The following is a 13,826-nucleotide window of genomic DNA, read 5'->3' as shown; positions in this document are numbered from 1 at the left end:
AATATATATTTTAAAAATATGGATGAGGCATATCAACTGTATATAGTGTAAGGTTTTTTAACCAAAACAAAGAAAAACTATGTTTATGGTATCACATTAATATGAAAACATTAATTAAAAAAAAAAAATCTGAAACCATTAAAACCAACAAGGAACCTTTAAACTTTGACTGACAAGTGGCTGTCTCTTGCCTTTATGTGGATGGTAAGTGCAAGTTATTGACAAACTGTAATTAAGACACTATTCGTTGTATTCTTGTGTTGATTAAAGTATCTCAAAGAAAGGATTAAATAAACACTAATCAATAAAGTTAGAAAGACAAAAGGTGAGTGTAAAATACTTTAAATACTGGGGGGAGTTTTTTTTTAATGTGAAATGTTGTAGGAGTTTTAGTTTCTATTATGACACATACAACAATTTGAGGTGATAGTGATGAAGCAGTGGTAGATAAGGGCATCATCAATATTTTCGATGACTACACTGATCGTAGGGCAGTATATATGGACAATCGATGTGAGGTGTATAATTATATTTATATATCCTTTATATAATTGATAGAAGAGACATAATGTTGGATATGTCCACATCATTTGAGTTGTAATATATTTTGTTTTAGCAAATTATAGAGCAGTTGCTTAATTTTATGTCCACTTCATTACGTTGGATTGGTCCATATATATGTTTTCGCTGTTGTCCAGTCCATTTCACCTACCTACCCAAAATTTTATTGTAAAAATCATTTTAACCTTAACTATGCCCAAGACATCAAAACAGACTTGTGTGCGAGTCTCTTATTAAACCATTGCAATCAACATGGTTTATCATACTGAAATTATTCAGAAGACAAGTTCGTATGATGAATAACCAAAAAAGATATAAAAAAAAAAAAATTTAAAGGAACAAAGAAGATTTGGAAATTAGCCAATGATTAGCTTGCAAATGAAAACTGTTCAAATCTATATAATTATTTAATTTAATTTTGGCGTAAATGGACCCAACTATAAAAACAGAGCCTCATCGTTTCACTTTCCTCTCATATCCATTAGAGTGAGAGAAAGAGAAACAATGGAGGGCAAAGAAGAGGACGTGAATGTGGGAGCCAACAAGTTCCCGGAGAGGCAGCCGATCGGAACGGCGGCGCAAACGGAGAGCAAGGACTATCAAGAACCACCTCCGGCGCCGCTTTTCGAGCCCGGCGAGCTCAAATCTTGGTCTTTCTACAGAGCCGGCATTGCAGAGTTCATCGCCACTTTCCTCTTCCTCTACATCACCGTTTTGACAGTCATGGGCGTCAAAAGAGCTCCCAACATGTGCGCCTCCGTCGGAATCCAAGGCATCGCTTGGGCTTTTGGCGGCATGATCTTCGCTCTTGTCTACTGTACTGCCGGAATCTCAGGTTAGGGTTTTAATTGGGTCCCCAATTTTGGTTAATTCTCCGACATCTGGAATTTTTTTGAGGGATAAAGCATTTGATTCTGACTTTTTTGGGGAATTGTGTTTTGTAATAAAAAAAAAAAACAGGAGGACACATTAACCCGGCAGTGACATTTGGTTTGTTCTTGGCGAGGAAGCTGTCTTTAACCAGAGCTGTCTTCTACATAGTAATGCAGTGCCTTGGAGCTATCTGTGGTGCTGGTGTGGTCAAGGGTTTTCAATCAGGACCGTACCAGGCAAATGGCGGTGGAGCTAACGTGGTGGCTCATGGCTACACAAAGGGTTCAGGTCTCGGTGCAGAGATTGTTGGCACTTTTGTTCTTGTCTACACTGTTTTCTCTGCTACTGATGCCAAGAGAAGTGCCAGAGACTCCCATGTCCCTGTATGTTGCTAATTTCTTTACTCTGCTTGTTGAGATAGTTAGCTTTTCGCTCACATAGGCAAAAAGTCCGAGAAAATGAACGTTAATGATGTGTGTTTGTGGTCACTGAACATTCCCGCAGATCTTGGCTCCGCTTCCAATTGGGTTTGCTGTTTTCTTGGTTCACTTGGCCACTATTCCAATCACTGGAACCGGCATTAACCCGGCAAGGAGTCTTGGAGCTGCCATCATCTACAACAAGGATCATGCTTGGGACGACCATGTAAGTTCCTATTTAATCTTTAACCAAAAAAAAAAAGTTCCTATTTAATCACATCAACGGTTGTGCTAAGTGTGATACCTGAGTTGCTATTTTAGATTTGAATCTGAAGCTCCTCTGTTTGATCTGTTGGTTTCTTCTGTTTTCTGTGTCTGCAGTGGATCTTCTGGGTCGGTCCATTCATTGGTGCTGCTCTTGCTGCTCTGTACCATCAGATAGTCATTAGAGCCATTCCTTTTAAGTCTAAGAGATAAATCTCCGGACGTATTCTATGATCGACTCGAATCATCACCAAGCTTAAAGTGTATCAATCTTTTAATTCTATGTGCATTCCTTTTATTTCTTATTCTACCACTGGAGTTAGGTCTTGTAAAGTTGTATGTATAATTTATTATGTACCAATGGAATTGTATCTTGTTACGTTTGTATTGTATATGTGCAAGTAATTATGTCAATGGAATTGTATCTTGTTACACTACATTTTCTTACATGGTTTATGCTCAGAATCCTGTTTGTATATCACTGAGACGATATGGAACTGGACAGGTATGCTAACACTGTAGAAATTAAACATAAGTTAATAAAATGTAAAATTGTGTGCATGTGTTCTTAAATACTTTGTAGAAATTAATTAACAGAACATCTGATAAACTTTGATTCAAAGTTCTAGACCGAACTGAACTAATGCTACCGTCATCATCGCAGGTATTCTTCCTCTTCTTCTTTCAGAGTCTTATTCTTTGTTTGATTTTCATTATCTTATTAGTTTATCACAGTTTCAGTTCTAGGTTCTTTTTTTAAGTGAAATTAAGTTCAAAGTATTTTGGTTCTGTGTTAGAACTGATTTAATATGGATGAAACTCATGAAATAGGATTTTCCTATCGGTCTTAAGTCAGGCTTGTTTGTAAGAAAGAAAAATTTGCTGAATCTTTCCTTCCTTTTTTTTTAGAAGGCCAGGTAAATACTAGGGAGCATCGATAGAAGCCACTCAGGTTCTAGTTCTTTGGACTTAAGCTCTCAATGTTGAAATGCTTGGTTCTAATCCACATGGTAGAGTTCCGGTAAGAGAATCAAAGAACCAGATCTAGTAATATCTTTCACATGTTTGATGCAGCCACTGGTATCGTGGTAGGCAAAACTGTGCTGAAGTCTGATGAGTAAAGACAGTGATGGGCCATCAAAGTGTGAGTGTTCAGCTCTGACCGTAAGAGAATGCGTTTGTTCATATATTATTACTCGAATTATTCATTTATATTTATCTAACAGATAATGATCAGACTTGTTTATTACTTCTTTTTTTGGAACACCTTAAACTTTCTAGCTAATCCCTGTGCCCAGTGAAAATTAACAATGGTGATCCAGTGGATCAAGAAAAGAAAAAAGGTTGATTGTGACAAGAAAAAAAAAGAAGTTGATTAGCATTGAGTTGAGTTGATAATGTTGGAAGTTAACGATGATGATGTAATTGAGTTGATAATGTTGAAAGTTTTATCTTAAATGTTCACAGTTTAAATCATTTTGGCCACGTATATTCAACTTTAGATTAATACATGAGCAAAAATGATATAAAGGTTGGGCGGGAAAAGTTACTTAATGGTTAAGAAGTTTTGGCTTATGATCCCACTGAGTCAAGTATGGACTCTTTTTTATCGATAGTCGAACTCATAGAGGTTTCTTAATCGCCAAGTTCCAACAAAAAAGAACAGAAAACTTATATTTAAGAAAAAGACTCTTCAACCAACATTTTGAATTGATATGATATAAAGATCCACATCTACGATAAATCAACTGAGAAAAAGGTAAAGCCACTCATCAATATTTTAAAAGCGGCGAAACTAAAGCAAGTGAAGACACATACAATGTTACATAAAAAGTAGCAAACACCAAGAAATTAGATAAAAAGATAAGAGAATAATTTCATCACCTTTTTTCCTTTGTTTTTTCTCTAAATTTATTTATTTGAAATTCAATCATATATACGTGTGGATGTGTAATATACCAACAACATTGTTTTCATATCTTACTATATAAAAAAAGTTCTCAAGTAAAAAGTACCTGAAGCATATGTGATTAAGATACAAGCCAGCTAGAAAAAAACATTATATAGTACAAACACACTCACACACAAAAAGATTCAGAATCATTCCAAAATTTGAATAAGAAAAAGAGAGAGAGGGTGAAAATGAACAGAATGAGCAATACAGTGATAGGGTTCTTGAACATCCTAACACTAATCTCCTCCATAGTTCTAATAGGATCAGCTCTATGGATGGGTAAGAGCAAGACAACATGCGAGCATTTCCTTCAGAAGCCACTTCTGATCTTAGGCCTAGCGATCCTGGTCTTGTCACTAGCCGGCCTGATCGGTGCGTGTTGTGAAGTGGCTTGGGTCTTATGGGTGTACCTCTTCTTCATGGTCTTCATCATAGTTGCGCTCATGGGTTTGACCCTTTTTGGGTTCATAGTGACTAGCCATGGTGGTGGTGTGGGTGTGACTGGTAGGGTTTATAAAGAGTTTAAGCTTGAAGGATATCATCCTTGGCTTAAGACAAGAGTTATGGATGCTAATTATTGGTTGACTATAAAGACTTGTCTCTTGGGCTCACTCACTTGTTCCAAGCTCTCTCTTTGGACTCCTCTTGATTATCTCCAAAAGGACTTGACTCCTCTTCAGGTACTCATTCTAATCTATATATGTTTTGATAATTGATGGATGATTATCTAACAATTATAAATTCCAATTTTTTCATAGTCAGTACAATTAATCAACTAATCAGTTACGCAGCTGGTTAATCCGTTGGGTATATGATCTCATTATGTTAATACTTGAAAATTTAGTACAAACACAAAAACCATAGTTAATCTATAGTTTTTAAAATGGATCATTTCGCCAATAGTAAACTAATGAATAAACCACTACAATTTTGTCATAATCAACATAGTTAATCGGCTATTGTTTAAAATATAATTGTGCTCATGTTAATTCAAGATATAAAAAATATTCGATTTTGTGAAACAGTCTGGATGTTGCAAACCACCGACGTCGTGCGTTTACAACACGGAGACGCCGGTACAGCAAGACTCCGATTGTTACCGGTGGAACAATGCCGCGACGGTGCTCTGTTACGACTGCGACTCGTGTAGAGCTGGCGTTTTAGAGACTGTGCGTCGCGATTGGCATAAACTCTCTATAGTTAACGTCGTCATTGTTCTCTTCCTCATCGCCGTTTACTGCGTTGGTTGTTGCGCGTTTAAAAACGCCAAACGCCCTCAGAATTACGGTTTCCCTTACGGACGTTACGGCATGTCCAAGTCTCGGCCTGGATGGGAACAATCCTGGTGAGATTTAATTTGTTTATTATTAACTCTCTAGAGTTCAATAATTACAAAAAAAAAATGTAATCATCTTCATCTTATTTTCATTAAATGTACGTTTATAGATTGATGGTTCTCTTTTCTTATGCAACCAAATTCTTTTTGTGTGTGTGTGTGGAATGTAGGTCGAGGTGGTGGCATGGGAGAGATCGGTATTACTGAAGAATACTAATGTAATGTTTCGAATTTCACGGTTAAGCTTCTTGGCCTCTAATTTGGAAATATTTTGTATAGAGCCTAAATTTTTGTTAATGAAAGTTCTACCCTATTTTGCTGTTACAAATGTTCCATTAGTTAATTTAGCATTTTGGCTAGATCATTAAGAGTAGATGGCCCTAATTTAGCATTTTCTACCCTATTTTCGCTGTTAAAACTTTTCCATCACTCAAATCTCAAATGGGTTCTCTTGGGCCAGAGTGAGGGCCGATCAATGTCTAAAACATGATTAATCAAACAACCAAAGCCTGTCTAAACTCTAATACACAGTAGATAATATTGTTTCTCCCACATCGGAAGGTTTGCTATAAGACACTCGTCTGTAGCGTGGTATAAAAGAAGACAAAGGTCGAACTGTGAAAATTACTTACCTGGACGGGGTCAACTCGTGATCAAGAAGACGAGTGGTCTAGGCTAGTGACTTCCATTGCACATACAGGAAGGGTGCTTAGCTTAAGGTCTTCCCAAGTGGAAGAGCCTGCGTCATTATTTGTGGCAGTGGGGGCCTGCGTTCGCGCGGCCCCTCCCAATTTCTCAGTTCAATCTTCGTCTAAGTAATGGCTGTCTCTCTGTGGTTACCCCTTGACCAGAGGAAAGGTGCTTAGCGTAAAACTGAAGGCTGAGATCCCCTTTGCCTGCGACATCTGTGAAACATAGGCTAAGATTAAAATTTAGTTTCTTATCCCAGATCTGAAGAAAAAAAGAAGCGCCACATATATGCCAAGGACTTCCAAAATCTTATTTTCTTTATGTTTAAAGGTCTAAAAGCTTGAGAAACTCACTGGCAAATGTTGGGATCTATGCCACTGATTTCCAATGTTCAGTGTAATTACGGAAAAAAATTGTCTTTAATAACAGTGACTGGAAATCACTGGAAATTGTTTATATATATATGAATAAAAAAAAATCATTTCATTCATTAACCACTAAAAGAAGATTTAATTAACTAGCGAAATAGTAAATAAATTGGTAAAATTGAGTTATTGAAAACTTGTAAATAATGGTAGCACGTTTTTTCCAACATTCTCAACCACAAACTCAGTGTCGAAAATGATAACAACTGTGATATATGACAGAAAATTTTATGTTGGCGTAATGATAATGGTTGATTTTTTGTTGGAATCAGGCGAATTAGTTGACTAATATAATCAAACATAAACGATCAATATTTCTTGTTAGTTTGCTTTATAGGAAAAGACCAAAATATCAACGACGACTTAGAGGGTCTACAAGTCTTGCACACTCCGCAGAAATCCAAACTAGTCAATGTCAATTTATTAGTACAGCGAATAGTCACCTCAACTTCAAGAGTAATATTCAAAGATCATGATAAATTGATAAAATCCTCACATTTCAACACAAAAATACAATCTGCATTATCAAAAGAAACAAAAAATGGGAAAGAAGAGCTCTGTTTCAATCCTCTGCTTCTTAACCATAAGCTTCAGTGCCATTTCTGTTTCAGCACAAAATGATAACTGTGACAACACTGGTGGGAACTTCAAACCCAACAGTCCATATGACAAGAACCGACATCTCATCCTCTCTGCTCTGCCTTCTAACGTCACGGCTCACCACGGCTACTTCAACGGCTCCATCGGGCTTGGCCCGGACCGCATCTACGCCATGGGGATGTGTGCTCCAGGTGCTGCATCAGAAGATTGCTCTTACTGTATCAAAGACGCATCCAAGCAATTACTACAGATCTGCCCGAACCAGACAGAGGCTTTCTCATGGTCTGGTCAAGAGATCGTCTGCCTTGTTCGCTACGGTAACAAATCCTTCTCCGGGGTCCTCGTCTTGGAGCCGTATAATGTGTATTTCAATTACAAGGACATAAGTAAAGAAGACCAGAACGAATTTTATAGTGTGTGGGATGGTTTAATGTCTCGTATGATCGGAGTAGCTTCTTCGTCGGTGAGAAACAATTCGTCTACTTCTTTATCTTCTTCTAGTAGTAAATACTATGCAAAGGATGGAGCTCCGGTGCCGGTTTACGGGAGAATATACGTGTTGATGCAATGCACTCCAGATGTTACTTCTGAGGATTGTAAACTTTGTCTACAGAGAAGCGTTGATTACTACAAGATATGGTATAATGGGAAGAGAGGCTGCATTATATTGCGGCCAAGTTGCTTTTTCCGGTGGGAATTGTATACTTTCTCTGGTGGTTTTGATAGTGCTAATAACATAAGTTCACCTCCTTCTTCACCGCCGCCTTCTGCAGCCAACGTGACCGATATAACCAAAAAAGGCAAGTCCTTTTGGTAACATTTTCAGAGCAGATTTTTCACAAGTTTTGGCTTTGTGTTATTTATGTTTTTGGTGAATTGGGTTTTATGCAGATAAAAGAATCTCAGGTGGAATTGTGGCAGCAATTGTTATTGTTATCGTCATTACATTACTATTGATTGCGGTAGGAGTAGTTATTTTCAAGAGGAGAAAGCAAAACCAAGATACTACACTTCAATGTAAGTTCCTTTTTTTTCTTTCATACCACTGAATATTGGTTTTGGTCTTCTCACAGCTTTAGGAACATTATTTGACAAGCTTAATGTTGGTCTTAAATGAAGCTGAATCTGTACAATTCGATTTAAAGACGATTGAAGTTGCAACGAGCAACTTTTCTGAGAGTAACAAGCTAGGTGAAGGTGGATTTGGCGAAGTCTACAAGGTAATTACCCTCTTTGTTGGTTCACAAACAGTGAAAAAAGATATACTCAACATCTGTAAATATTTCTTTCTCAAGGGTGTGCTCCCAGATGGAACTGAAGTTGCGGTGAAGAGACTGTCGAAAACATCAGTACAAGGTGAAACAGAGTTCAAGAACGAGGTTGTTGTTGTTGCAAAGCTTCAGCACAGGAATCTTGTTAGGCTTCTTGGGTTCTCGCTACAAGGAGAAGAGAAGTTACTCGTCTATGAGTTTGTTCCCAACAAAAGCCTCGATTTTTTCTTATTTGGTATGCTTTCTTTAACTTGGCTTATACTTAAGGTGTTAATCTCTTGCAAATATAGCTAGTGTGGTAACATTTGAATATGCAGACTCTCTGAAGAGAGCTCAGTTAGACTGGACAGTGCGACACAACATCATCAACGGGATCACACGAGGGATACTATATCTTCATCAAGATTCAAGGCTAACAATCATACATCGTGACCTTAAGGCTAGTAACATTCTCTTAGATGCAAACATGAATCCCAAAATTTCTGATTTTGGAATGGCAAGAACCTTTGAAATGGACCAAGGTGGAGCAAATACAAGAAGGGTAGTTGGAACCTTGTAAGTGTATATACTTCTGAAACTGAAGAGGATCAACAAACCCTCTTTTTAGCTGATTAAACAGAAACATTATTGCATGTGTTTTGCAGCGGTTACATGTCTCCCGAGTATGTAACACATGGCCAATTCTCGACGAAATCAGATGTCTATAGCTTTGGAGTGTTGATACTTGAAATCATTAGTGGCAAGAAGAACAGCAGCTTCTACCGCATTGATAGTTCAGTAAACAACTTAGTCACATATGTAAGCATTTTATGAACAAATCAAGTCTCAAACTTTGTGTTTGATTCTTTTAAATAATGATCATAAATCTGAAATTACAGGTCTGGAAACTTTGGAAGAACAATTCATTGACTGAACTCATAGATCCCGGCATACAAGAAGAATGTATCGTAGAAGAGTGTAAAAAGGATGAAATCACTAGATGTATCCATATTGGATTATTATGCGTTCAAGAAAATCCTGCGGATCGTCCATCAATGTCGAAGATTCACCAGATGCTCACAAACAGTTCACTTATTCTTCCTCTGCCTAGGCCACCTGGATTTTTCTTCCCAAATGGACCAGGATTGAACTCATCAGGTCAATCGAGTCAATCTGCTAGCAAGTCTTTTACTTGTTCGGTAGATGAGGCAACAATCACCAGTGTTAATCCTCGTTGAAGATACTACATTTTCTGTTTGGTTACGTAAAAGTTTTTAATTAAGGGTTACTTTGAGTTAGAACTTAGAACCACCAGGGCCAACATGTGTAACGTGTTTCTAGCTCTTAGTAGCAACTAAACATATTTTTTTTTTGATTATGTCTGTTTGCATTTGATGAGCCCAAAAAGAAAAGAAGCATGCGTCGAAGTTGGGGAACTCCATTATTGTTGGGACCGGTTCTTCTTTTCGTTTGACTTATTCAACATTAACAGCCGATATTGAAGCATTTTTTTTCGTAGAATTTTATTGGAAGATTCAAATACATGTGTACTGTATATGGAAAAGTCAATTCATCTTTGTGTCAAGTGGATGTGTTGAAGTCAAGTGAATGACAATAACAAGAATCGCAACTTTAAAAAAAAAAAAAAATTTAATGATAAAATGTCAGTGGTGTTCAAAATTATTAGAGACATTGATGGTGCGCTTTGAGGTTAACTGGTTAAGAGAATCTTTGTCTCTCGGCTATCCTTTCCTAGTGACAAAAGATAAGGTCCTCTTTGTTGAAAAGCCTTCGGCTTTTGAGTGACAAATTTTTACAAAAAGAAATAGACAAACCTCAATTATCAAATAAGTTTTGATATGGGCCGGAATTATATTCATTGTGTAAGGCTCATCAATGTCAAAAACTGGGTCTAATAAAATAACGAAACCCTGCCTATACTAGTTGTTAGATGTTCTTACTCCCACATCGGAACTTCAACATAGGACACTCGTGTGTAGCGTGGTATAAAACAAGACAAAGGTCGAACTGTGGAAGGTACTTACCTGGACGGGGTCAACTCGTGATCAAGAAGACGAGTGGCCTAGGCTAGTGACTTCCATTGCACATATCGGAAGGGTGCTTAGCCTAAGGTCTTCCCAAGTGGAAGAGCCTGCGTCATTATTTGTGGCAGTGGGGGCCTGCGTTCGCGCGGCCCCTCCCAATTTCTCAGTTCAATCTTCGTCTAAGTACTGGCCTTGGCCATGGTCCATTCTAATCTCTGTGGCAAGACTTCAAAAATTACTCAGTTTAATCACACTTTAAAGGTTATGCGAAATGTAACTTTCCTTCTTCCCTTTTTCATTAAAGTAAATCACATTTCGCATATGAACGAAAAGTTACTCAGTTTTTATAAAAAAATTAAGATTAAAACGAAAATCGCTCCACCACTCGAGAAGAAAACGTTAACTACTCTCTCATCTTCTCCACTTTCCAGAAGAAAAAAAAAACACGAAGCAAAGATGTGGTTTTTTGGATCGAAAGGAGCATCTGGATTCTCGTCTCGTTCCACTGCAGAGGAAGTCACACATGGAATTGACGGAACTGGCCTCACTGCCATAGTCACAGGTTTCTTTAAATCACAATTTTTTTTTTTCTGCGCTTTCACGAATTGGGTTTGTTTAATTATGTTGACAATTCTATTATCTCCCGATTTTGGGTCTTCTGTCTTTGAATTGTTTCACTTGTAGGCAAGAGATTTGACTTTCATTGTTTTTACACTTAGTATAATTGAGTCGATTTTGGGGTTTTCATGATCAGGTTTTGTCTTTGGTTCGGTCAACACATATGTACGGAGGTCTTCACTGTTTGTTGTTCGAAAGTTGTCTTTTTTTATTGTCAATAAGTTACAATCATTCTTTGCCAAACTTCTTCTAAAGAGCTTCTCTTGAATTGGATTATTTCTTTTTCTGGTGAATTCAATGTACGACATGTTTGGGACCATTTGCCTGAATGGGAAAATAACTTCAGATCTGCTAACATGTCTCTGTTCCTGCTGGTTATAGTTTGTGTTATATATACCACAATCTATACAGAGAAAAGGAAAAAAACAGAAACTTACTTGAAATCGTTTTGAGATCACCCTTGAAGCAAGAACAACCGAATTCTTAAGGCTTAAACAAAAGTTGGTGAAGTTAAAGACATCAAAAGTTGCATAGAAATTCGAGTCTAGCATCGATCAAGCCAATTTTTGTGTAGTATCTTGTATGTGAAGTGTTGCTTCATTTCGTGGTATATTGAGTTCTTAGGTGTATTACTAGACACATGCATGAGTGAAATCTTCTGTATCAGCGTATCAGGGTATTGACATGGCTAATATTAAGCTTTCTGGAGTGCTTGTTTGGTTCCTCAAGTTTTCTTTTGTCTGTGTTCATGTGTTCAGGAGCATCAAGCGGTATAGGAGTAGAGACAGCGCGTGTTCTTGCACTGCGTGGTGTGCATGTGGTTATGGCTGTGAGGAACACTGGCTCTGGTGGTAAAGTTAAGCAAGATATTGTCAAACAAGTACCTGGGGCTAAACTCGATGTCATGGAGTTAGATCTCAGCTCAATGGAATCCGTCAGAAAATTTGCGTCTGACTACAAATCTGCTGGTCTTCCACTCAACCTCTTGATGTAAGCTATTAAAACACTGTGGTTCATGTAATAGCCGGATTGGGAGTCGTTGATGGTTAATGTTTTGAATTCTCTCAATTTTTTGGTTAGCAACAACGCAGGGATAATGGCATGTCCTTTTATGCTTTCTAAGGACAACATCGAGCTGCAATTCGCAACCAATCATTTAGGTGAGTAACATAGGTATTGCTTTGGCTTAAATTTGTAATTTGGTTTATCTCATCATTAGCTTCTAATCAGTGCCATGGATTTTTGTGATCCAATTATGTTTCAGGACATTTTTTGCTGACGAAACTTCTGCTAGATACAATGAAGAACACATCACGTGAAAGCAACAGAGAAGGCAGGATCGTTAACCTATCATCAGAAGCTCATCGGTTCTCATACCCAGAAGGAGTCCGCTTTGATAAGATCAATGACAAGTCAAGGTACTAATGGTGAACAAAATAGTAATTCTTTGATCCCGCCATTTCTTCAGATTCTAATATTTGTTCTTTTTTTTGGTTTGGTCTCCACTGCAGTTACAGTAGTATGCGAGCTTATGGACAATCTAAACTCTGCAATGTATTGCATGCCAACGAGCTTGCAAAGCAACTGAAGGTAACTACAAAATAAAAAGATCTATCATTATCAATAATTTATGTTTCCATGTTAATCTTGGTTCAACTCTGGTATGAATAAAAACAGGAAGATGGAGCCAATATAACAGCAAATTCACTTCATCCTGGAGCCATTATGACAAATCTCGGCCGCTACTTCAACAGCTATTTGGCTGGTAACTTCTTTTCTCTGATTCCATGATTATCAAACAATGCTTTTTAAGGTTACACACATAAACAAACGTGAATATATATACTTTGATTTGTTTATGATCCTCTGTGTCGCTTAATGCAGGAGCTGTTGGTGCAGTGGCTAAATATGTGCTCAAGACTGTTCCGCAGGTATGCTTCTAATTTCTAAACCTCCCACTAATAACCAATCAGTTAGAAACCGGTCACACGGTTTTTCCGGTTAAGTTACATTCTTAGAGTGAACTGGTGCTGGTTAATGATAGACCGGTCTAGCTTTATGTATTGATTTGGTGTGTCGGTTATCTGGTTTATCATGTTGAATATTCGACTTTTTAGGGGGCGGCAACAACTTGCTATGTGGCATTGCATCCTCAGGTTGCAGGGGTTACAGGGGAATACTTCTTAGATAGCAACATTGCTAAACCATTATCACTTGCCAAAGATTCAGAATTGGCCAAGAAGGTTTGGGATTTCAGCGCCAAGCTTACCGATTCACAATCAGGAGAAAGTAGTTCTTGAAATTTAGTAGATGTTTTATAAACCTTTTACTTTGAAACTCTTTGGCAAAGGAAATAAAACTGTAAAACAAATCTGAACCATTTCAATTATGCAAAAGGTGGTTTTACTGGTTTAGTTTTGTTTCAGACCGGTTTGAGTTTCACCATAACCTTCTCAGACTCTCAGTGTAAAGAGTACAGAGACTCAAGAAAAGGTAATAAATTTGTAAACAATTATCAGAAGCCACGAGGAGACAACACTGTCAATGCATTAAGTGGTAGAAATGAAGATATATAGGAATAGTTTATTTAATTTACACTTTAGAAAGAAAATTTTAGCAAGATTAACTAATTAATTAATCTTTGTGATTGAAATTTGGAGCATAACGTGCCGTTTGTCGACATGGTGTGTTATTATTTAAAGAAGAGAGCTAATTAGATAGTCTTTGTATTTAATTCTTTTCACACCCTCTATATATTATTGTCGGTCGTTAGATGACATGTCTTTTTTCT

At 37.4% G+C, this 13,826-nt stretch overlaps 4 protein-coding genes and 2 non-coding genes across 6 annotated transcripts; all 6 read left to right on the top strand.

Annotated features, from left to right (window-relative positions):
- Positions 1–1,022: 1,022 nt before the first annotated feature.
- On the top strand, positions 1,023–2,566 carry LOC18030930 (probable aquaporin PIP1-5). Its single transcript, XM_006413496.2, has 4 exons — positions 1,023–1,396; positions 1,522–1,817; positions 1,939–2,079; positions 2,235–2,566. The coding sequence occupies exons 1-4, from the start codon at positions 1,066–1,068 to the stop codon at positions 2,328–2,330; spliced, it is 864 nt and encodes a 287-aa protein (XP_006413559.1). The 5' UTR covers positions 1,023–1,065; the 3' UTR covers positions 2,331–2,566.
- Positions 2,567–4,219: 1,653 nt separating this feature from the next.
- On the top strand, positions 4,220–5,718 carry LOC18030929 (tetraspanin-5). The gene is made up of 3 exons (XM_006413495.2): positions 4,220–4,751; positions 5,097–5,416; positions 5,578–5,718. Exons 1-3 carry the CDS (start codon positions 4,260–4,262, stop codon positions 5,612–5,614), a joined length of 849 nt encoding a protein of 282 aa, XP_006413558.1. The 5' UTR covers positions 4,220–4,259; the 3' UTR covers positions 5,615–5,718.
- Positions 5,719–6,031: 313 nt separating this feature from the next.
- On the top strand, positions 6,032–6,195 carry LOC112082620. The gene has a single exon (XR_002897286.1). It is a non-coding gene; the product is annotated as a U1 spliceosomal RNA (small nuclear RNA).
- An 837-nt stretch (positions 6,196–7,032) lies between these two features.
- On the top strand, positions 7,033–9,811 carry LOC18030928 (cysteine-rich receptor-like protein kinase 17). The gene is made up of 7 exons (XM_006413494.2): positions 7,033–7,922; positions 8,014–8,139; positions 8,242–8,342; positions 8,418–8,628; positions 8,711–8,948; positions 9,038–9,191; positions 9,272–9,811. The coding sequence occupies exons 1-7, from the start codon at positions 7,064–7,066 to the stop codon at positions 9,608–9,610; spliced, it is 2,028 nt and encodes a 675-aa protein (XP_006413557.1). The 5' UTR covers positions 7,033–7,063; the 3' UTR covers positions 9,611–9,811.
- A 598-nt stretch (positions 9,812–10,409) lies between these two features.
- On the top strand, positions 10,410–10,573 carry LOC112082451. Its single transcript, XR_002897125.1, has one exon. It is a non-coding gene; the product is annotated as a U1 spliceosomal RNA (small nuclear RNA).
- Positions 10,574–10,780: 207 nt separating this feature from the next.
- LOC18030927 (short-chain dehydrogenase TIC 32, chloroplastic) lies at positions 10,781–13,449 on the top strand. The gene is made up of 8 exons (XM_006413493.2): positions 10,781–10,979; positions 11,794–12,025; positions 12,116–12,195; positions 12,300–12,453; positions 12,547–12,625; positions 12,713–12,800; positions 12,920–12,966; positions 13,153–13,449. Exons 1-8 carry the CDS (start codon positions 10,874–10,876, stop codon positions 13,333–13,335), a joined length of 969 nt encoding a protein of 322 aa, XP_006413556.1. The 5' UTR covers positions 10,781–10,873; the 3' UTR covers positions 13,336–13,449.
- Positions 13,450–13,826: the final 377 nt, after the last annotated feature.

Source organism: Eutrema salsugineum, unplaced genomic scaffold (assembly GCF_000478725.1).
Source record: "Eutrema salsugineum unplaced genomic scaffold, Eutsalg1_0 scaffold_1, whole genome shotgun sequence".
Taxonomy (NCBI): domain Eukaryota; kingdom Viridiplantae; phylum Streptophyta; class Magnoliopsida; order Brassicales; family Brassicaceae; genus Eutrema; species Eutrema salsugineum.
The sequence above is the reverse complement of the archived record's forward strand: the minus strand, read 5'-3'. Positions and strand labels throughout refer to the sequence as shown.

What these genes read in the sequence shown, in the direction of transcription:
- LOC18030928 (XM_006413494.2), top strand. Translation starts at nt 7,064, where the DNA reads ATGGGAAAGAAGAGCTCTGTTTCAATCCTCTGCTTCTTAACCATAAGC. An exon ending in CCAAGATACTACACTTCAAT is followed by an intron (nt 8,140 to 8,241) that starts GTAAGTTCCTTT and finishes TCTTAAATGAAG; the next exon opens with CTGAATCTGTACAATTCGAT. An exon ending in GATTTGGCGAAGTCTACAAG is followed by an intron (nt 8,343 to 8,417) that starts GTAATTACCCTC and finishes TTCTTTCTCAAG; the next exon opens with GGTGTGCTCCCAGATGGAAC.
- LOC18030930 (XM_006413496.2), top strand. Translation starts at nt 1,066, where the DNA reads ATGGAGGGCAAAGAAGAGGACGTGAATGTGGGAGCCAACAAGTTCCCG. An exon ending in CTGTACTGCCGGAATCTCAG is followed by an intron (nt 1,397 to 1,521) that starts GTTAGGGTTTTA and finishes AAAAAAAAACAG; the next exon opens with GAGGACACATTAACCCGGCA. An exon ending in ATCATGCTTGGGACGACCAT is followed by an intron (nt 2,080 to 2,234) that starts GTAAGTTCCTAT and finishes CTGTGTCTGCAG; the next exon opens with TGGATCTTCTGGGTCGGTCC.
- LOC18030927 (XM_006413493.2), top strand. Translation starts at nt 10,874, where the DNA reads ATGTGGTTTTTTGGATCGAAAGGAGCATCTGGATTCTCGTCTCGTTCC. An exon ending in CTTCCACTCAACCTCTTGAT is followed by an intron (nt 12,026 to 12,115) that starts GTAAGCTATTAA and finishes TTTTTTGGTTAG; the next exon opens with CAACAACGCAGGGATAATGG. An exon ending in ATTCGCAACCAATCATTTAG is followed by an intron (nt 12,196 to 12,299) that starts GTGAGTAACATA and finishes ATTATGTTTCAG; the next exon opens with GACATTTTTTGCTGACGAAA.
- LOC18030929 (XM_006413495.2), top strand. Translation starts at nt 4,260, where the DNA reads ATGAACAGAATGAGCAATACAGTGATAGGGTTCTTGAACATCCTAACA. An exon ending in AGGACTTGACTCCTCTTCAG is followed by an intron (nt 4,752 to 5,096) that starts GTACTCATTCTA and finishes TTTGTGAAACAG; the next exon opens with TCTGGATGTTGCAAACCACC. An exon ending in CCTGGATGGGAACAATCCTG is followed by an intron (nt 5,417 to 5,577) that starts GTGAGATTTAAT and finishes TGTGGAATGTAG; the next exon opens with GTCGAGGTGGTGGCATGGGA.